The sequence below is a fragment of the Cygnus atratus genome, chromosome 26 (genome assembly GCF_013377495.2).
Source record: "Cygnus atratus isolate AKBS03 ecotype Queensland, Australia chromosome 26, CAtr_DNAZoo_HiC_assembly, whole genome shotgun sequence".
Lineage (NCBI taxonomy): Eukaryota > Metazoa > Chordata > Aves > Anseriformes > Anatidae > Cygnus > Cygnus atratus.
The window spans coordinates 1,617,690-1,639,625 of record NC_066387.1 but is presented as its reverse complement, the minus strand read 5'-3'; the positions used below and the strand labels follow the sequence as shown (position 1 = coordinate 1,639,625).

Here is a 21,936-nt window from a genome sequence, read left to right as displayed (position 1 = left end):
TCTGTTAGAATATTTATTTATTATCCAACATTCCAGAACAAAGATACTCTCCCTAAAGTGCTTTTTAAAAATATTTTGTGAGCAACTTGGACATAAGCTGCTTTCTGTGTCCTTTTCAGACTAGTGCTGTTTGCTTTGCAGTAGATCTTGAAAAGGAGAATTATTACACTTGAGAGCCTTTGAGTAGGGAAAAGATTCCTGGGAATCATCCATGCTAAACTTACTCAATTCCAGCTACTGCAGGTAGCTTCTCAGCACATCTTTCTCCATGTAGCGTAGAGAACTAGTGTTTACAGCAACATAGGTTTCTACTCACACTTGATGTCTACGCCGCTGCTGTTTCAAGAGGTTTTCATAGTATTTAGAGAAAAGTTGCTGCTGTAGAAAAGATGGCAGATAATGCAGTGACACTTGGTGCTGTGCAGAGTGCAGTGGTACATTACTTACAGTTCTTTATACAGTATACCAGAGGCAATAGTGGGGCAGCTGAGCACTTTTTGTTAAAGCAAATTTTGTTGGACAGACATTTAAAACTGAGGTTGGTCTTGCTGAACTCTGAATGTTTCATAGTCTTCTGGAATGGTATCTGAGGAGAAGGAAATTAAAGCAAACACAGTTTAGAAGTAGAACTGGAAATGAAAAACAGAATAAACTACTGCATGATATCCTGTTACAGTTTTATGTGTAGGCTGTCCAAGAACAGATTAACTTCTTGAAAGCAAAATGGCAAAATTTCCTGTGTTTGACCTTCAAAGCTAGCTTACCGTTGCAGCGATAACGCAGGTTTGACCAAATAATGTTCTCCTGGGAGAAGCAGAAGACTCCCAGGCGTCCTCCTCGCATAGTTGTATCTAGGACAACTCCAGTGTCTGCCACTACTTCAGGGCCTTCATAGAAGCGAGCTCTGGAAGAGAATAAGTACATGTAGGACATGTGAGCCTGATAAACACTTAGAGAATTTGTTCCAGTCAGACACTCTCCCTCCTTTTTACCAGACAACTGTACTGGAGATGTTTTTCAGTGTGTTAAACCTCCACTCAGCCATGCAAAGGAAAAATAATTTTCCTTTGATAATTTAATATTTTCCTATAAAAAAATTAACCCCCCTTACCTGATGTATCCGACTTGAGGCCGATGCTGCAGGAACCAGCGGTAAGATGTCTTGTCCTTCCAGCCAGAGTTGCGAGGGTCTTTCCACAGCAGTTTGACCTGGTCTGTGGTGTCCCCAGTGTGCCAGAGGGAATTGCGGAGGTACTCGCCTGGGCCCGTTTTGGACTTCACTGCCTAATGCAGAGAATAGATGGGTAAAATGTGTGGATAAATAACTGATTGACCGTAGCTGTTACCCCATGTATGTGTCCAAGCAGCACAGCTAAGAAAAAAATCCTCTACTGACTTCTTTTTCAATGCTGTCCTTACCTTCAGTTGAATTCCAGGTTCTGCCACTGCTCGGAAGGGGTTTGCCTGCCAGTATGTCTGTTCCATCTGTTTCCACATGACCACATAAAAGCTGGAACTGTCCTGGTAGCCAAATATGAAGCCAGCATAATCATCATCTGTGGCAGTGTTGACATGGAATGTGCCCTCAAAGTCAACACCATTGAATGCCGTGTAACCTGTAATTGTTAGGAAAACAAATACTCTCTGTTCTCAGGTAAAACATAGGTCCATTTCTTTCCAAATTCAGATTGGGGAAGGTAACTTTTGCTAAGCTAAAGCTGAAGACTCAGCCTGCTACAAACAATATTTTCCCAGGAAGCAGATGGAATCATTAAGTAGTGTCTGTAATACTTCTAAAAGCCGCACTGAGAAGCGCACAGTAAATGAGTGATGATTTTCCAATAGGACAAAAATAAGTGCCTCACCTACAGCCAGGCCAGGATCACTGTTCATGGTTTGGACAATTTCCATGCCCTGTGAAAGACGAATGTTGACTTATTAGTACATCCATCTCCAAACTTACTGACTGTACCCTCGTTGAAAGATCAGAGGCAAGGTACACCAGAGGTGAGTCTCTAGGGCTAAGGTTTTACTGAATACTAGCATTAGACCCACACTGTCTTTCAACGAAAACTGCACCCAGATTTGTAGGGGCTTGCTAGCCAGGTCTGGCATAGTCTCCTACCTGGTTGAGGACAATCCAGTTGGGATCAATCTGTGCATCACCCTCAGGGTCCAGTACAACCGTCTGGAAAGCCCGGAAGTCTGTTAGTGTCACTTCTGCGTTCTCTGGGCACACGTCAATTCTGTCAATCACCATGTCTCTGTCAAAGTCTTCTTCACAAAGGTTTCCCACACCATCACCTGAGAGCACGACAGAAGAAAACACGTAACAAGCTTTCACTTTCTCCTACCCTTTGCACCTAAGTTTTACTCAGCTAGCTTTTAGCGGGCATAGCTAGGTAGCCATGTCTGTGCAAGGTTAAGAGGTGCTCAGAGCATTGCTGCACTTTTTCTTTTCCCATATGTTGGTTGTAAAGAAACCCTGATGCTTTTCCTCCTGATCGCAGAGATGCTGTGAGTAGAAGTAACACCTTACATTGTAGGTAGTTCTGGAAGAGACCTTGTCCCAGATATGATCCTGTTGTCAGGATTACCAGAGAGCCGAAAACGATGTGGGGCTGTCTCAAGTCAGTACTGAGGAGATCTTACTTTCTGCCTAGCTCTAAAAGTCAAACTCATGTAGTAGCCACCAGGAACAGAGGACCCCCATGCAGAGCTAATGTGCGTACATTTCCCTTACCGTCCAAGTCTTCTTGGCCAGGGTTAGGGACAAGCCGACAGTTGTCTGGGCCTGGAGGTTTCTCATCTGGAATTCCATCATTATCGTCGTCATCATCGCATTCATCTCCTAGCCCGTCATTGTCTGTGTCCACCTGGGAGCTGTTAGGCACTGAGGGGCAGTTATCCCGTGTATCTTGGTGGCCATCCCCGTCACTGGTGGAGAAAATGCATTATACAGATGAAAAAAACCATCAGTGGATAATCTTTAAATAAGCATGCCCTTTCTAGGAGCTGGGGTCCTCTACAAAAACAGCAGAAGTTGTTGATTTCAGCCTTTTAAAATCTTGAGCTATTAGTTACGCAAACAATAGATCAGAAATATTCCAGCTGTTGTCTGTGAACAAATTTGTGAGTGACAGCTAATGAAAAGCAAGCCTGCTGTCAGCAAGCTTACATCTGCTAGCCTTTGGGCAATAGTTCCACTGGAAAGTTTTTTGAAGTCTGAAGAAAATTCCCCCTCCCTTGTCTGAATAAAAAGACCCAGATTAAGGCTGAGCTAGCTTGTCACGGTTACCAGTGCATGCCTTCCACCCCCACATCCCCAGGATTTCATGCAACCTATGTATAAATTTTGCAGCAAACTCTCACCTGTCCTGGTTGGTGTCACAGACATCTCCCACTAGATCATGATCTGTATCTTTCTAGGAAAATAAAGCAATAATCATTTAAACTTCGCATAGCTCAATGGGCGAATTAGGCAATAAAGGAGAAACAAGAGAGACGTTAGCTTCAGTGCCATTGTCATTCTGATTGAAAACAGGGCTGACAACATCGGGAGAGTTGCTTCTGCAGTATTTACAAGTTGCCCTGATGAATTCAAGCAGAAGTATTTCTAAACTCAGATGAGTAGAGTAGTAAGAGAGAGGGCCTGAGAGCAGAGCTGCTTCTTTGACTTGCTTCCCTATGCACTAGGACATTTGATCTCAAGGGGCTTTATGTGCTGCAGGATGGCAGCTAAAATTTGTAAGTGGTAATTGTGGTGAGTTATTGGGTGTCTACCTTAGACAGATGATGTGAGCAACGTCTTGAGAGAAACGAAGCTGTAAGACTGCTAAAGTGGGAGTGCTTACTTACCTGGTCTGGATTACTGACTGTTGGGCAGCTGTCACACACGTCTCCTACTCCATCGCCATCACTGTCTTTTTGATCAGGGTTAGGAACTCTTTTACAGTTGTCCACTGGATTCTTGATCCCTGTAAAACAAGCAGAGAACCCATCAAGCCAACAGGGCTATTAAGATATACGCAGCAAGATCTCTTTTGGATATAAGCGATGGCAAAAACGTAGGACGGATGAATTTGCGCAATAAAGCAACAGTTTTGATTTTTAGTGTACATTTTACACACAACTTCCTAGTAGCTATGGAGGAAGGAAGACATCAGCAGCAACTGATCTTAAAACATATTTCAGACTGCATCATGACAGATGGCTAAGCACGCTGTTGTACGTGAACCTGAGAGGAAATGTCCCTAACTGCATTCCTTAGCTGAAGAACAGGAATGTGGCTCCAACCTGGCACCATAGCTGTGCAGGAGTGAGTGGCCAAGAGGACGAAGATGAAGCTGTCTGCGGTTCCCTAAGCTATGACAGATTCTTTTCCCTCCAAAGTAGACGTCTACAAAATTATAAAATAAGTCAAGGTTAATCTTGGCTAGGTGACATGGAAGATTCAGACAGTGCCTTTTCAATGCCTGAGACAGGAAAGGAACAATCTAATTGGCAACCTGCATGACTTCACTTCCCGCCTCTCTGCATTTACCTACTACACCAGCAAATCATGCTAGCAGGAAGCTGCTTGGCAGGAAGTAGCAGGACCCAAACAGCACTAGATGCATTGGAAATAATCTGTAAATAAATATGTATGCCTCAGGCCAGCAGCCGTTGTGATTTCTGGCTTTTGAAAGCAGGCTTTGTGCAAATACAGCGTCACTAGCGCACAGACTGTTTCTAAAGCCAGCCAGTTTTTTTTTTTCTCTCGGAATAGAGCCCTGACAAATACTGCCTTGAGCAAGTAGCTTCTAACAAATTGGATATCCGTGTATTTCTTCACAAGTTGAAACTGCAGCACAAAGCACTGTCCTTGTCTGGGCTGAGATCAGTTTGCATAGTACATCATCCTTCTGAAGCCTGAAACAGGTTTGACTTGTGACTGTGCCCAATAAAAATGCTAATAAAAATTGTTAGCATCAGCCTGAAGATAGATCTTTAACCCCTGCGAGGACTGAGCTGTGAAAGATACTGGCTTGACTGCTCGTTGGGCATTTTAAGAACTGAGCTGTCCTTTGTCCCATCAGAAATAAGCTGCTCTTGTATAGTTTAAGCCTCCAAAGGCTGGTACCTGCTCTGAGGATCTATAGCTGCATGCTGAACAGCTGCCTTGTTCTTACATTGGTACAGCTGCACCTCTTTGAGGATGTTCTCTAGCTGCTCTTACCATCTCCATCCATGTCGTCGTCACACTCATCTCCTTTCCCGTCACCATCAATGTCCCGTTGGTCATCGTTCTTCACTTGGCGACAGTTGTCACAGGCATCACCGAAGTTGTCCTTGTCTGTGTTACGCTGGTCGGTGTTGCGCGTGTAGACGCAGTTGTCCTGCAGGAGAGAGAGACTTGCTGAGGGGACAGGAGCATGCTACCTTAGTTAGGGTGCAGTGTGCACAAACAGGTGTCTTCACACCATCCAGATTTAAAAGGAAACATTGCATGCTATGACCTGCAGGTGCTCTGAATTCACATTAAAGATGCAGGCAGTTTGCTTTGCAGGACCTCTCGGTACATTTAGGTATGTCAGGGTAAGCCTTAGAATTCAAACCTCAGCATTTAATATCCCGTCTCCATCAGCATCATCATCACAAGCATCTCCAATTCCATCCCGGTCTGCATCCTCCTGGCCAGAGTTGGGGACGGTCATGCAGTTATCCTGAAAGGAAAGTAACAAGAAAGTGGCAGGGCGTGCTGGCAAGCTGTGAATGTCACAGAGCCTTTCTGAGCTCTGAATGCTGCGCAGGGCCTCGAAGGGGAGCCTGCCCCCAAATCAGAACTGCCCACTTCTAGCTAAGCATTCCTCTGATACGCTGTCTCCACCTAAACATGCAAGGACTGCATCTTACCTTGCGGCACTTTTTGTCAGAGCAGCGTAGCTTCTCGTCAGGGACTCCGTCAATGTCTGTATCCTTCCCACAGACGTAGCCGTTCCCTGCCCAGCCCACAAGGCACTGGAAGACAGTGGATAAACAAAATGAGGCTGCTGGTGAGTCCCCTGGCAGGGTTATGCCTCCAAAACTGAAGGCCTTACATCAGAACCAGCAGAAAACATTGCAAACCCACGTACACAATGCTCTACAGGTGAAATATTGCCTGGAAGAGACACTTAAGCTGTAAATAGTATTTTTAAATAGTTCAGATACAAGAACTCTGCTTGTTCCTAAAATTATAAAGATGCAGCAGCAAAACTTCTTGGCTCCCCCAGGTTGCTTGAATGGTGTCTCCCTTCTTAGCTGCATGGAATGCCCTATGACTGAAAAATGTGTAGTGCTTCAGACAAAAAAAGCAACAACACAACAGAGAATCTGAGGTGCCAGGAGCAGCCCACTGCTGAGATCTCTGAAAGATGCACTACCACAGCCCAGGTGTTAATGGGGAGCAGGTCTGTGCCAGGAAGGCACGCTCTCCAGGAGAGGGCAGTGGCAGACCCAGGAGAGCAAGCACAGCGCAGGAGAAAGGGGAGCGAGCAGATCCCAAAGGCAGGGATCGGGCCTTACCGCGCAGGAGATGGACCCATCGCGCTCCACGATGCACTGCGCTTTCTCGTGGCAGGGACTAATTTCGCCGTTAGGACAACGTCTCACTGTCTGGCTTTTGCAGCCTGTGATTTGATCCCCAACAAAACCAGGTTTACAAGCCCCACACTTGTAGGATCCCTGCAAAAAAAAAACAACAGGGAATCAACTGTAACGTGAGTCAGGGCAACCTTTCCTATAACCTGTCCTCAGCAGCTGGATTGCCACAGAAAACAGAGGGCCCAGAGCCCAGGGAAGGGAGATCCACACGAGGCTTTCCAGGAATATTTACCCGTGTATTGATGCAGATAGAGTTTGGAACACAATTTTTGGCAGCACCTGTCTCGCATTCATTGATGTCAGTGCAGACCTGCCCAGGAAGAACAAAATAGACATTAAATTCACTCTTAAGGAGATACCATGTCACATTACAGAATTGGGGCATCACTAGATGCAGAAACAAAGCCCCCAGCATGCTGCACTAGGACTGAGATCTTAAAGTTTTCCTTGAGACAAGCCTGAGCCAGATCCCAGCAACATTCCTGACCCCCAGGCAAGCTGTTCACCCTCTAGAAGTCACCAGAGATTTTAGCCTGGTGAAATAGCTTAGCTCTGAGCTGAGCTGTCAGAGTATCTGCTTACTGTAAAAGGACAGAAGAGAGCGAATGGAGCAAGAAGGTCAAGGACTGCCTCCCATGACCAGCTAGCAGCTCTCTTAAGTAATGCAACCCACATGCCATTCTTGCTTTTGTCAACATATTCTTATACTATCGTAAGTCTAGGCGTTTTCTTTTTTTTAATTATTATTACTTTTTATTATTTTAATCTGTCTATATCTGTCTACGTGGGGAGCGGCTGAGTACCAAGTAGCTGTATCAACTCTTCTGTGTCCTAGCACGAGGGATTCCCCCGGCTGGCTTCACAGCCACGAAGGTGTCCTAGACGTGACATTCTGACCAGCTTAAATTCAGCAGAGGTAAGATCTTGGAGCAGAAGTTGCTTTGCTGCTGATGTGCTAGGACATCCTTGGCGAGCCTATCCTCTCACTGCATCAGTCTTACCATCAATATAATGCAATCATCTTGTATTTCCCTCCCATTTCTTTGTCGGCACCAGGACCCTTGAATTAATTACAGCTACAGAGGGGGAAGAGGTGATGGTTTCTGAAGGAGACAGAAGAATTTGTGCCTTACCTGTTTGTTGGCCCTGGCATAAGCTAGTCCAACGCCTTCGACCATTTGCCCCGTGAAGCCGGGAGGGCAGGGATCACAGCGGAAGCCAGGAGCAGTGTTAATGCACTGGACCTTCGGGAAGCAGGGGTTTGCATTGCACTGTAAACAAGAAAGAAGTTGTGGAGAGCTGCGACACAGGCTCACTCAAGGTCAGCTGTGAAGGCAGCTCTAAAAGCAGGCCTTGCTGGGTGAGATCCAACTATTGTGCTTTTATTTTCTAAAGAATAAGAGAAAAATGCATAGAAGTAGCTGGCTTTCCTTGCAAGTGGAAAATGCAGCTTCCCAATCTGAGTTCTCCCAAATTCCAGTATGTGCAGACAAGTAAAACAAATCAGCTTTCAAGACTAATTCTTCTTAGGTGACATCAATTGCCCAGGCAGAGAGCTGGCTTCGCTTCACATTTTCCTTCCTGGCAGTCTCTGAATCCAGAGAACTGGGTAATTTCTTACACTGATTTTGAAAGACAACAACAGTTGTTTGTTTACTACTCTGGGAAGCAACTGTCTTTCCAAAACTGATATTAATGCTTCCTTTATTTTCTGCAACACTATTATTTTTACTGAATTCTTATGCGCTGTGCTAGCAGATGCATTACATTAATGCAGCAGTTCCCACATTTTTGTGACTAAGAGATTATCATCAACCTCAAAATGTCCCATGGACCTTTTTAACTTCAGCTGTTTTTAAAGCGAATTGCTATAAGATGATACGGCTTTGCAAGACATGGTTGCTTGATGGTTGAGTAAAGTTCTGCATACAGACAGAATAAACATAATCGAATGTCACATTTTTTGGAAAAAAAAAAAAGAAAAACAATATCTCCCTAGCAAGGTTTGATTTACAGGCAGAAGTTAAGCAATTCATGTAGTGTGGTGAGATTTACTGTATAAAGGACTATTTGGGTAGCATTTCATTCCGTTTCACACATAATAAATCTTATCTCTAACAACTCGTCAGCGATTAGCTCAAAAGATTTTTAAGACCAAATGGGATATCCAAACTCACTTTCCTGTGTAGTACAAACCAAAAGATTTATTTTGTTTGAGTCCCTGTATCTTTTAGAAACAAATGCCTTCCTAGACTGGATATAAAACCAACACAGAACACTGCTTGAGGCAGGGTGAGAAACAGACTTCGTTCCAGTGAAATGATGTTTCTGTTGAACTTCAGCTCCTGGGGGAATTGCAAGACTTCTCTTCACAACCACAACACGAACCCACAACACTCCAAGAAAAGCGAGACCTTTTTGTAGCTCCCAGCCCATCCGACTTGTTTTTTTTTTTTTTACCTCATTGATATCTATGCACTGGGACCCGTTGCCCGAATAACCTGGGGGACAGGGTCCGCAGCGGAAGCCGGTGCCAGTCTCAGTGCAGGCCACTCCAGGGAAGCAGGGGTTTGGGACGCATCTGTTAAACTGTGTCAGGGTGATGACAGGGCCTGTCACCTCAGGGCGTATGCCTAGAGGACAAAAGGAGCATTAAGGACCGAGTTGTCACTGCCGGAGCCTATCATAAGCTGGTCCCATTGTCTCAGTTAGAAGACTTCAGTGTGCCTCACACGCAGGGCATTTCCTTGCAGCTTTTCTGACGGTTAAGCAGTTACAGCTCTGCTTTGTAAATGGAGAAAAACAAAGCCAGAAGCAGCAGATGGACAGATTTCTGACTCAGAGCAGACAAAAAAAAACAAACAACACACAAAGTCCAGACGCCTTAGCTCCTAGTCCTTTATTCTTGTTGTGCTGCCCTCCTTGTCGTGTAATGCCCTTGGTTTTGGGGCTCCACAGAGAACAGTTCTCTCCCTGGTACCTCTACATCTCCATCCCAGTGGAAGTACGGACTCAGACACCCAGCTAAAGTACAACCCACACATCGCAGGCTTAAGTCTGGGAAGCACTGTGGAGGGCTATCAGCCAAAATCTCCCCAGTAGAGGCAGGCATCTTAAACAGGTCAGCTTGGTGCATAGCAGGAATAGACTCACATAAGGCTCTCATGCCATGGCATTATCTTTATCTCCATGGGGCTACGAAACCTTCCTTCATCCTGGCAGATGAGAAATCAATCTGTTATTCAGACATGCATCACGTCTAGGCGGGCATATAGCAGTATGGTATATCTAAGCATGTGATGTGCAGGAATTTCTAACCCATACAAAATGCTACTGCAGTCCTATTCAGAAGCACAATGAACTCATCAAACTTGTCCCCACATCACTGCGCACAAGCTTTCCTTAAATTTTTAGGCCCAACGCCAGGTTTTTGTCTTTATCCTCAAGACCTGACTTCAGAACCTAAGGCCCCTGAATCAAAATTATGGGCAGGAACTACACTCCTACAGCTCAAGGCAACATGAAGAATTCATCTACACAGGAAACAGAAGTTCACTGAAGGTTAACTCAGGACTGTGAATAAACTTTCCAGAAGCTAGAGTTGTCACAGATCTCCCACGCCCACTACTCTACGTGACAAGGACACTTTTTGGTCCTGCTTTCCCCAGTTTAAAAGCCCAATTAAAAACAAAACAAAACAACAAAACAAAAAACCACCAAACAACAACACTGTACCACCACCAGTAGCAGCAAAATCTTCACTAAAAACAAGGCCTCCTCTCTTCACGCTTCTCTTTCAGGGGAATAATAGGAGAAGCACAAATGACTGCTGCGAGTCACATTGTTCAATGCATGACTAAAAGAGGCTCAGGTTCTACAGCAAAGAGTACAGGAGAAGAATGCACATAGAGCTGAAAACCAAGTGGGGAAGGCAGAGATCAAGTAACAGACAGAAAGTTCAAGACAGTTTTATGAGCAAGTTATTAAAACAATTGGTGTGGATGAATGCTTTTCTGTACTACAGGTCCCAGAAGCTTTGGCTAATCTCTTTTCCAGCAGTACAATCTCTCCAAGTGCAGAAATGGTTTTTGCTCCGCCCTTTGAGTGTACTGGCAACTAATATAGCATCTCCAAGAACCACGCTTTCTGAAAGCCAGATATACTGAAGTAGGTTCCAGTCCAGAAAAACCATTTACTGGGGAGCAGAGGGCAAAATCTACATGGGAGAATTTACGACCCTGTTTCCTGAATCCTCTGTAAACACCCTCTTTGCTTGGAAGGTGACAACATTAGGATTGAAGGAACAGCAGATCAACGCCTCTTGGGGGTGATGTTCTCTTCCACTCAGCTCATGAGTTGCCAGCTATATCCCACAGGATACCCGGTGTTCATTCCCAGGCAATTCTAACACAGGCCATGGGCTGGGCTATTAAGAGACGTGGCTGGGCAGCTTTCTGCACTAGAATGCAGCTACTTTGAGAAGTACAGCATGGCATGTCACAGAACCACTAATAAAGCTTATTTTAGAAGTTGTGGAAGTGAGCAAACACTGAGGATTTGCTGGAAATATAGATGAGCTTTTTCATGCCAATTCTGCACCCCACGCTCAGCGAAGGGGTAAATAGCTTCAACTGCCACTGAGCCACGAGAACAACACGGAACACTGGTCCACACGTGCAGAATGCCGTGGGGGAAAAAAGGCATCACTAATGTCAAGTATTCCTCTGTGACACTCAGGGTAACTGTGAAACAGGTTAATTCCTTTGGGCAGATGGTCACAGGTGGCATTTTACTACTTGTTTGGACACAAAGGTATGAAACACTTGGAGAAGGCAGTTGAGTACAGAGCTCGGCTCAGTAACTCACCACAGGCATCACACTCCATGACTGTGTTCTTCAGGAATGTTATCTCCTTAATCTGGAAGAAAACAAGAATCATCACTTAGCCAAAGGCTGAGTTTTGCTCCCATGCAAACTAATAGTCCCATCGCCAGAAAGCAGGATGTCCGAGAGCACACAGCTACTTACAAGCAAATTAACTCTTACCCCAAAGTCTATTTTGCAGACTTTCAGGAAGCTCAGGTGGCTTGTTCTCCCTGCTGTAAGTACGTCATTCCCTACTGGAGTGTTCCTACAGGCTACCTAGATAATACTATTCTACTACAGAGGCAGGAAACACTCAATTTGAAAACACAGAAACAAGTGCCATGGAGGAAAATGAATATATTTTATTTGGGTCTTCTGCTCTAGAAGATGCTGTATAAACAGTCCTAGAGAGGTCTGCATTACCTGTAGACTGGGTATTGTATAAGTGAAGTCAGGAGGAGGTTCCCATGTATGCCATTTTTGCAGATATAAATAATCTCTGACCTTGCCCATGCCAATTTTGTGGTCCTAATGTTCTTGCCATGAAGACATTTTGAATCTATTTACAAAGGCTCCTTCAGACTTCCTCTGATCTCCTCTAGGTTGCTATTCCTTCAAGCTTCCTTCAATAAAGAGAGAATCTGTTGCACTGGTAGTGAAAAGATGTGGTGGCTTTCATTAAGAAAAGAATATGGGACGGGCAAAAATAAATGTCAGTCTCAAGCTACCACTTTCACGACTCTCTGGCACCTTAGATAACCTAGCAGGCTTCTTTCCTGAAAAGGCCTTACTGCCTATCTACAGCCGATGCTCAGGCACAATTCTGTGACCACCCTTACACACCACGCGGACTTCATGTTTCCACTATTAAGACATGTCACTTTGTACTTGGACAGAAGCATGTGCTCATGTCTCTCTGCCAGCTCCCAGGTATAAGAGCAAGCTTTCATTCTATGTTGGATTCTCACCTCCCTCCAACATGGCCTGGGGTTGTGTATTTTGAACAGTTAATGCTGAGATGCATCTAATCCAAATCCCCAGAACATGTCCCATTAGGAGTGGGTGACAAGAGAGCAGAGGGGAGAAGTTGGAGTGCTGCTAATGAATATCTGAGGTTCCTTTGTGCCAAGAATTCTTCAGCCTTTGGCTCGCGAGAGAAGACCTGGCCTTTTATTAATACTCCTTCTGCTATCCTTATTGCCAAAATCCCAAGGTGATGAATCAGGGAAAAGTAAGTTTAGGAAATCTTTGCACAGATTAAGGCATTATGAACTGCCACCTTGGCTCTCCAGTGACATATGCAAGTTTGTCTTCTGGGGAGGGGTTTTCCTGAAAGTGCTGTTGAGAAAAAGGCCACGGATTAAAAAAAAAGTAGGTGGCAAGAGCGAGAGAAAGAACAAACAGAAAACCTATATGGAGAATCAGTGCTAAGCTGGAAGGGAACACTGGAAATCATTGCTCCAGGCTGCCAGGAACCATGTCTGACCTGATTCCTAGTAAACACTGGGTATTTATGCAGAAGCCTGAAATTTGAGAGTAACTCCATGCAACAGATGTTTTTGCAGATTAGAGGCCGCCCAGTATGCACTGGCACTGAGACCTGTCTGCCATTCCAATTAGCTGGCCTGCCCTCAGCTCCCAGAATGGATAAAGGGAGAATGGAACCTTTTTCTGTACTTAAAAGAGAGTTGACCAGACAAACCACCATCTCCTCATTAAAACGGGAAAGGATCTAAGCACCCAAGAAGTTCCAAAGTTCCTAAGAAACTACCAGAGCCAGAAAGGCTTAGGATTAAAACAACAAGAGGAAAGAATGAATACAGAGCTTGTTTAGACTCCATCTGACTTCCCTTTCCAGGACCCCAATAGATGGCTGAAAGGCCTCTTCCATCTTCCAAGTTTGGATGCTACTGATTTCATGTGCCCGCAAAACCAAGGAAAAAGTGACTTGTTTTTCCAGTTAAACATACATCAACTGTGAGCGTGTGTCTGTTTTCTAAGAGTTTGTTCTCATGTATGTTTTCACCCGACATGGTTCCAAGCAGCAGAATCTGCTGCTTTATCTCAGAATTACAGATCTAATTGTGAGATCACCTCTTGATCTTGCGTTTCACAGCAACTGTTCTACTGCTTATTTGACCAAATGGAAGAAGAGGCCCCCCAGTCCCAGAACTCAGCACTTCAGGCAGAAGATTCAGTGATTGATCCCGAGCAGGATAAAAGGAGTTAGGTGCCTTTTTCACTTACCTGCTGTTTCAACAAGTCTCGAACTTCCATTAACACCCGGTTAGTTTCTCTCATCTCTTCCAGCATTTCAGGACCAACTTCTACTACAAAAAGCACAGTGGATGGAAAAAAACACAGAAGAGCCATTAGCAGTACAAACCAACTGATAAAATTAGCTTAAATTTAACATTAAAGATACAGAATCCTCCACACCAGTCTCTCCCACATCCCAACTAGAAGTTGGCTTGGAAATAACCAAGTCTTGCTCTGGGCAGGGCAGACAGGGATCATCAGCCACGGCTGTCACTCAGATAGGTAACAGTCACCCCTCAGCAAACAAATTGGCCTGGCAGTCTGGCGGTTGCGTAGCCGTTAATCTGGCATGGTCTGTGCAGTTCACACATAGGAAGCCTTTGCTGCCAAAAGCAGCAAATTAGTAATTCAGTGCTGTGGAAGTTACTATGAAGGGCACAGCTAAAGTGAGGCTCTTTGCTGAGTCTATCCCAGATGTGCTGCCAAGCACTGAACGTGGAAAACCGGCACATCAGCCATTGCATCGCCCGTTCTCAAGGTCCAGACTTTTTTCTCACAGCATAAAGATGGGTTCTGTCCAGGCAGTGGCGCTTTCAAATTGCATCACAGTGGGTTTGGGACACAAAAGGTCCATCTGCTCATCCATGCAACGCTGCAAAATCCTGTTTAAACTAAGCTGAACAGAGACTATAAATTATATTACAAGGTCACCTAGGGCAGGTTAACATCAATTTCTGCTAGATTCTAGCCTTGCCTAGTCGACTGAGGCATGCTAAAAATCTAGTCTATGCTCGTCAGCTTCGCTCAAGAAGAACGAATGGAAGTAGCTCACTGTTTCCAGAAATATGTGTTAAGAAAATTTGAACCATTTAAAAACGATTGGACAGAAAGTTCAGCGCTGGCATTCTCCTGTCTGCCATGAGAAAGCACAACCTCATTTCTCAAGGTTTTTCTAGATTAATCAATCCTTTAACAGAAGTCACACCTTGCCTATTGTATGAGCAAACCTTTATGAAGACAAGAATAGCAGTATGTTAGACAAATGGAAGGGAAATGGGCAGGGGAAAATGAGCTGGAGCTGGGGGTCTGCTTCCTCTGAGAATGAAGAATTTGGCAGTGCCAGAGCAGGACGTCAGCCCATGCTACTGCCACAGTACAACAACTTAGGCATTTTTATGTGACAAACGAGCCTGAAAGCCTCGTGGGTCTTCCCTGCAAGGAACGGAGAGGACTTGATGAATATTTGTAACCTCTCCAATACATTTTGGTCTGGGAATTAAATCAAAAGTACCGCAAATGTGTCATTCTAAGACAGAGGGAGTGAGTGAAAATGACATTTCCTATTTTATTGAAAACAAGAAGCTCGCATATAATTTTCAACTTCAAACAGAGGTTTTGAATAACCTCTGCATGAAGGCTTCAGGCAGCTTTTGTTATTCCTGGGAAGAATTTTCCATTCTTAGTAGCAAGATATATCTCAAAATAAACGTTTTTTTCTTTTTTTTTTCCTCTCTCTCTTTTTTTTTTTTTTTTTAAGATTCAAATTTACAATAGTGAATGAACTACTTAGGAGTGATTTCCAAAGTAAGTCTATGCACTTGCAGACATTTCCATTACTATGCATCCTTCTCCAAGGGTTCATTCTCTCTGCAAGCACACGCTTGAATCTCTGGTACACGGTCCTTTAGGTCTGAGCCTGCTGCATCTCAGATCCTCTTAGAGCTGAGCATTCTCCTAACAGGCTGTTCAGAAAAGTGGAACTTTTGTAATGAACGTAGCTAAGTTCCTAGAAGTCAGGGCTTCCCTAAGCTCTGTGTGCACAAGCAGAGAGAATATTCAAGACTCTTGCTTTTGGACATGCTGTATAAGCTATTTTAATTTAATCACATGCAAAATGCAGACTAAAATAAATTGTCTCTTGGAGGTCATTACAGAAACACAACAAAATTTCCACTTGCCCTAGAATAAATGTTTTTCTTAAAAAAAAAATCACTACTTAGGAGGGAAACGGGGAAGAAATCTAAGACTGAATATTTAGACAGTTCGGCTTCAAGTTTCATACAAAACCCCTAAACATTGCTTTCATGCTTCAGCAGATGCAGCTGAAATGTTATCTTCTCCTCATTCTCTGCTGCAAAACAGAATATTCATAGGAGGCTAGAAAGCACAGCACTCCAGAAAACAGAGAAAATCAGAATTACTTACCTGCTCTTCTCTGCTGACATGATGAAAAAGGATAAGAGAGGCAGAGGAGAAAAACAAAGGCTAGATCTGAAATCATCTTTGAATCTTCAAGCAGTGTGGATGTACGGGCTTCTCTTGCAACAAATTTTAACCTGCAGGTTTGCCTCTGCTCCCCATTAGTATCTGTGGTTTGCTATTTATGAAGTTGCATTCCTTCCTCTGAAGTTCTTATTCTCTGATGCTGGACGACGGGTGGACGTCATTTCTGGCTGCTAGTCCACAGAGAACGTTACAAAAGTAAACAATATGAGAAACTCATCAGGAGAGTAGCTTAATTTTTTTTTTTAGACCAGCTTGCACCAAAATAGGTCAGAAAATTCCAGAATTAAATGGATTTTTTTTTGGATCAGGGTTTTTATTTCTTCTTCATGGACACAGGATAGACGGATGATTCATAGTCCTATCCCTCACAGATTTTCCTTCTAAAACTGCTCACAAGATCACAAAAGCTATGAGACATCTGGACTTCACTAGAGTTTCAGAAAAGGCTCTTTAAACCCCCAAAAGGCAGTTTTACCACTCACACTTGGGGCAGACTTACTGAATCATCTTTCAGCTCCAAAGAGAAGCCATCACACTGTCTTCAGAAAGATATAACGCAAATGTACTAGCCCTTGGAGGCTGATTCTTATTACCCCCCACCCAGGCTCATCTAAAGGAAGAATGCAGTGCAGAGATAGCAGCATGAAGGGAAGGGAGACTTTGCTGTTTCTTGAATGTGAAGGAACGAGTCTCAATCGAGCACTTTCCATCACTCAGTCTCAATCCAGCACTTTCCATCAGAAGACACAGAGCGGATTGAGAAATCTATCTAGAGCAGCCAAAGAAAATTTGCCCAAAGAAAATCTTAAAGCTACTACATCAAGGAAATTGCAAGTTAAACTGTGACCTATAAAAAAGGTTAGTCTGAAGACCAGTGAAATTCCTCATCACAAATTCTCACTGTTTGATTGTGAAATCTGTCAGTATGTTTATCATGCAACGTCCCTGGGGACACTACAGACAAGAAAAGCCCCAGAAAACAGTAGCTCAGTCTTTAAAGTCTTGTAGAAGCAGGATCTTTGGATATTTACACAAAGTTTTTTTCCTCATTTTGGCCTCAGACCTCCCATAATCAGGAAAAACTTCCCATCCCTGTGGCTATGCACACTTCTTGAAGGTAACTGTGCAGTCTTGTAGACGCTGGTGAGCATGCATGCCCACTACAGTAAGCAAATATTGTTTTATATTACAGGACTGCTGCAGCAGACAGATTTTACATTTTCTTGCACCAAGCAAAATCTATACTAAATATAGAGTTAATTTGCTTCTGTTAACTGGGTGGCATTTGTATGATTCTGCTCTTCTGACACGTCACCTCATGTTACGCACAGTATGTGCCTTTTTCTTGTGAACCCACCGGAGAAATCAGCTTTGGGGGTTTGTTACTTGTGGCAAGTAAAAGTGGTTTAGCTGGAACTCAGAACAATTGAGTTTCCCAGTTTTTAAAACTTTTAGGTGCTTGCAGACAAATCAAGACCATGATAACTGATTAGAGAAGATAAAACACATTGTTTTTCCAGTGATGGTCTGGGAAATATTATGTTTGCAATTTTTATTTTAAAACAATGAATGGGGAATGAACTCAGTCTCTCTTCCACAGAGACCGAGTCTTTCACCTCAAACAGTGATAGCTGATGTCCCTCCAGGTTATATTTACGATGCTGTTGTCAGGAGGTGAGAGAGGCATTCAGACTTTGCAGCCTGCTCAGTCCAGGACCCTGCTAGATGGCCTGCAAGGGATCCCATTAGAACATACTGTTGTAGTGGAGAGCTGTAAGCACGGTACTTACAGTACTTCAACAGAAGTGTCATAGGTCATTAATAAAGGACAGTTCTTGCCAGCTATCCAGATTTTTTTTTTTTCCGAGTGAGAAGTCATGAAAGTTGAGAAAGAAAGAGATATAATTCACATGGAATTAAGAATGAACAAGGGTCTCTTGTGAGGTTAGCCTGGCAACAATTCACATCAGATTTGCTTTGTGTGGAGGAATATGTGCCCTTATAGAATGATGAGACGATCAAACTCCTTTTGGAATGGAAAGGGAAGGAAAGGAAATGAAAGGGGAAAGGAGGGCATTTTTCTGAACACTTTCATCTGCTCCAGATAATAAGCACTATTATAACACTATGAACTGGTGACCACGTTATATGTAAAATTCACTGTATTTTTAATTAGGCCCATTATTCAACATCCAAATTAACTAATCAAAACCATATTATAGAGAAGTTAGATCATTTTCTTTGTTTTTACCATGGACTAAAGAAACTCAGATAATTGACAAAAAGAAGAAAGCTCCCAAGCTCCCAGAGTGACTGCAAAAGACTAAAGGAAAAAAGGGAACCTTTCTCTTCAGAAGAGTATCTTGTATGGGCATGTTGCAAGTCCCCAAAGTACTTAAAGCATTAAGGGCTACCAGCAGTGATGCCAGATCTCTTCACAGGGAAGAGAAAGCGAGAACTTTGGTGACATGGGCAGTCTGCGAGTTCATCCCCATCTCTGTTTTTCCCTCCTAAAGTCACTAATAACGAATTTATTAGTGGAAGCTGGAGAGTATACTGACCTCGCTCACATGGAAGCACGTTACTTGTAAGTAACTTTGCTGTTAGCACAAGACAAAAACTGCAAGTTCTCAAACTCAGTAACATTAGGAGTGTTCACTGCTGAGAAATGACTTCCATTTCCCTCAGCAACAATGAATATGGGACAGCACGGTGACAGAACCGTGCATCTTATTGCTCACTTAATGAAATAAACCATGGTGTATTGTATCTGCATTACACCAGTTATAAATAGCTGACAAATAAGTCTTCTGCATACGAAGGTAGGGATCAGTATGTCCTGACATTCTTCTAGAAACCCAAAGGCACTTCTCTTTACTCTGCAAGAGATTCTGGGATCATTTCTATTCATTAATGGCAGCAAAATAACTGAACAGAGAAAAATGCAGCTAGTTTCTACACAGCTTTCTAAAGCTGAGCAAGACATGGTGTCTCCACACGATGAGGTCATTCCTACCCTTATTTTCCTTGGACTCATTCTGCACTTTTCTTTATTCAGGTCTAATGACTAGAAATCCTTGTAAATCACTGCTCTAATGCAGCTTAAACACACAGTAGCAGATCAGAAAATGTTCAGTCATGATGTGATTATTTCTGGGTGACAGTTCCTGTTTGAAAAGGACAGATTAAAAATACCTGATATATCTGAACTTGTTATTATCTGATGGGGAAACATCTCCCAGATTTGTCAATACTATTTTTTAAGCATTACTGATAAAAAATAAATAAATAAAATTGAGCAGGAGATAGTGTTTATTTGGGCTTCAGCTTACCCATATTTTTGCTCTCTGCACAGTGCCAGGTTAGTTACACCTTTTTCCCTGACTGGAGCTGACATCACAAATGAAACTAGCACACAAACAAACAACAAAAAGAAAAGATCATGCTAGTTTAAAGTTTAAATATTTTCCATCTCTGTGTTTTTAACTAATGTTTGCCAGCTGAAGAACAAAAGTCAGAAGGAAAAAGTTATTTTTCAGTCTTGTAAGGTCAAGTTCTAAAAATAAGTGAAAAACACCTACACCCTCTGAAAGAGTGTGCTAAGTTTTACAGAGTTTCTTATATATTCATGGAAAATACATAAGAAACAAAAATTATGTAAAAGACAATCAGTAAAGATTTCATAAATAATCTTTTCCTTTTCCTCCCAATACAGGTTCAATAGTACCTATGGTGTTCTTGAGCAAGACTTTCTCCAGTGATGAAGACTTCACAACCACTCCAGGCAGCCTTTGGATGCTCTATATTCCCACTGTCAATGTTTCCACGGGATACTATTTAAGCCCACTGCTTCTTTTCTTATTCACTATGCGCTCAAGAGAGCAGATTAGCTCCTTCATTGAAGGAGCATTATATATTTGAAAACTTGCATTTCAATTCAATACTGTTACAAAAGAGCCTGGTAATGCAGGTAAACGTCCAGGTTTTATACATCCAATAGAAGAAAAATGGTCACATTGCAGACTGTCGACTGTTAGTTCTAAGCCTTGAAGTCTGAACTATATCATAATCATGTTTTTTGTTAAATGTCACAATGCATAAAGTATCAATAACACAGAAGGTACATTCTCTATTCTGGTAGACTATAGGATTACAACTGAGGTTGAACCAACCTGACACATTCATGCACCACTCCTTTCTATTTCACTCTTGAGTAGATCAGTAACAAGACCAGCACGTTAGATTTTTTTTGCAGCATCTACTTATTTTGAATGCTGTAGATGAGCTTTGGCAAATTCCGAAGACAGACACCATGGAAAGGACTGGACAGTGAAGTTTGATGCTCAGCAGTGAGCAGAACCTTCAGTCTTGTCCTACCTCTCTACCATGTGTTCATGTGTTCCCAGCCAAAACAAACCTCTATCTTGTGAAGTTTGCAAAACATGATTTTACAGCTTGATTATGTACAAATACTTATTTCATCCGTTGCTAAAACACCATCTCAACAAACAAGATTCCTAAATGATTTGTGCTTAGAGCTATTTGCGGTCCTGAGGTAACAAAGTTTAGGTATAAACCAGTATTGTAAATAACACCAGTGTGTTATGGAAGGCAGATTCATTATTTAACATTGACACCTACAGGGATGTAAATATTCCATGCAAATTCCATCCCTCAATACATAGTAATAGCCCCAGTATGCCTCATTTTATTGCAAGATGCAATAATCCACTACAGGCTGTGCTTTCTTACATGTTTGAAGAGTTACAGCTTGCTGCAGTCTGGTTTATGTCTCCAGCTTTAAATCCCCAAGGGAAGTGAGGTATTGAAGGTCACTGAAGAACTGAAGACCTTTTTTAAGTACTTTTAATGTTTCTTTCAATTAATCAATGGCAAATTGCAATGACAGAGAATCAAGCCTGCAAAATATAATAAATGGACATGGCTTCATTGCGCACTACGTTATCATTCATTCTTCTTGTTGTTTTCTACCCTGCTAGTGGAATTTGGCTAATAACTGTGAAGCCATTTACATGACCTAAAAAAAAAAAGGCACACAACCCTCTGTGGCAACAGGCAGAATGACAAAACGCTGGACCACAACTGTGGTATCACAGCGACTGGCACGCTGTGACAGGGGAGTCCCCTCTGAGGAAGCTATTGCCTTACACCATAGAAAGTGGGGCCATCCTTGAAGCAAGATTAGAATTCCAGAAGGGTCAACTCCCCTGCTTATTTCTCCAACACTGTTAGAAATTTGATGCTTTTATCCATTCTGTGTATGAAAGTCTGACTTTTCAAGCGGACATCGCTTTTCCTTACAGAAAAACGGAACATTTTCTTAGTTTTAGAATGCTAGGAAATACAAACAATGCTAAGTTAGTGTATAAAAATAGCTGCTAAATAGTTTCTGAAAAAAGGTGCAGAGATGCCTTCCAGCGTCTGAGGGCTGGCTCCCAAAAATAAGACAGATGAGCTGAGAACACATTCAAACTCTTTGTTTTATCCTCAGCTCCTAGCCCCCAACCAACACAAGTAACCAGAAGCAGCAGGACCTGATTAGGATTTTTCCATTATTTTTGCTGTTGAATAGCCAACGCAACAAATGCACACTTGATAAGTAGGGGACATTTGTAAGTCATCAAACACATATCAAGTAATTGCAGCCTTTACTGTTTCTCTCTCTTTTTTTTTTTTTTTTTTTTTTTTTTTTTAAACTCAGTGAATGCTGGAGTAGGGGGGAAAAGAAAGTTGCTAGACTGAAAATTTTTAGGTGCATCATCAGGACAGATTTTCCTGTGCCTCTGGACCTACCCGAGGAAGCTACCAGTATGAGTCGGAAGCAGCTTCAGTCTCTCAAGGTAGTTTGTATCTTGGTCTCTCTAATCAAACTCCCCCAAA

The 21,936-nt window shown here is 42.8% G+C and overlaps 1 protein-coding gene and 1 long non-coding RNA gene across 4 annotated transcripts in view; one reads left to right on the top strand and one right to left on the bottom strand.

The window, feature by feature from the left end:
- The window catches only part of COMP (cartilage oligomeric matrix protein), a 35,418-nt gene continuing 13,482 nt past the window's right edge, over window positions 1-21,936 (bottom strand). Inside the window, exons 3-21 of one of the 3 annotated variants that reach the window (XM_035569754.1) lie at window positions 15,955-16,205; window positions 13,738-13,820; window positions 11,491-11,542; window positions 9,085-9,257; window positions 7,758-7,895; window positions 6,857-6,934; window positions 6,547-6,705; window positions 5,896-6,000; window positions 5,598-5,705; window positions 5,219-5,378; window positions 3,859-3,977; window positions 3,373-3,425; window positions 2,744-2,937; window positions 2,126-2,304; window positions 1,866-1,914; window positions 1,420-1,616; window positions 1,112-1,284; window positions 765-904; window positions 1-586 (exon numbers count right to left, since the gene is read on the bottom strand). In XM_035569754.1, coding sequence (XP_035425647.1) covers window positions 528-586; window positions 765-904; window positions 1,112-1,284; window positions 1,420-1,616; window positions 1,866-1,914; window positions 2,126-2,304; window positions 2,744-2,937; window positions 3,373-3,425; window positions 3,859-3,977; window positions 5,219-5,378; window positions 5,598-5,705; window positions 5,896-6,000; window positions 6,547-6,705; window positions 6,857-6,934; window positions 7,758-7,895; window positions 9,085-9,257; window positions 11,491-11,542; window positions 13,738-13,820; window positions 15,955-16,030 — 2,295 coding nt within the window. In that variant the 5' untranslated portion in view covers window positions 16,031-16,205 and the 3' untranslated portion in view covers window positions 1-527. Of the gene's footprint in view, window positions 587-764; window positions 905-1,111; window positions 1,285-1,419; window positions 1,617-1,865; window positions 1,915-2,125; window positions 2,305-2,743; window positions 2,938-3,372; window positions 3,426-3,858; window positions 3,978-5,218; window positions 5,379-5,597; window positions 5,706-5,895; window positions 6,001-6,546; window positions 6,706-6,856; window positions 6,935-7,757; window positions 7,896-9,084; window positions 9,258-11,490; window positions 11,543-13,737; window positions 13,821-15,954; window positions 16,456-21,936 lie in introns of those variants that run through there. The other 2 variants (XM_050715570.1, XM_035569755.1) reach the window with 2 other exon arrangements.
- On the top strand, window positions 7,298-20,895 carry LOC118259898 (uncharacterized). The gene is made up of 3 exons (XR_004782129.2): window positions 7,298-7,540; window positions 7,681-8,233; window positions 19,751-20,895. It is a non-coding gene; the product is annotated as an uncharacterized LOC118259898 (long non-coding RNA).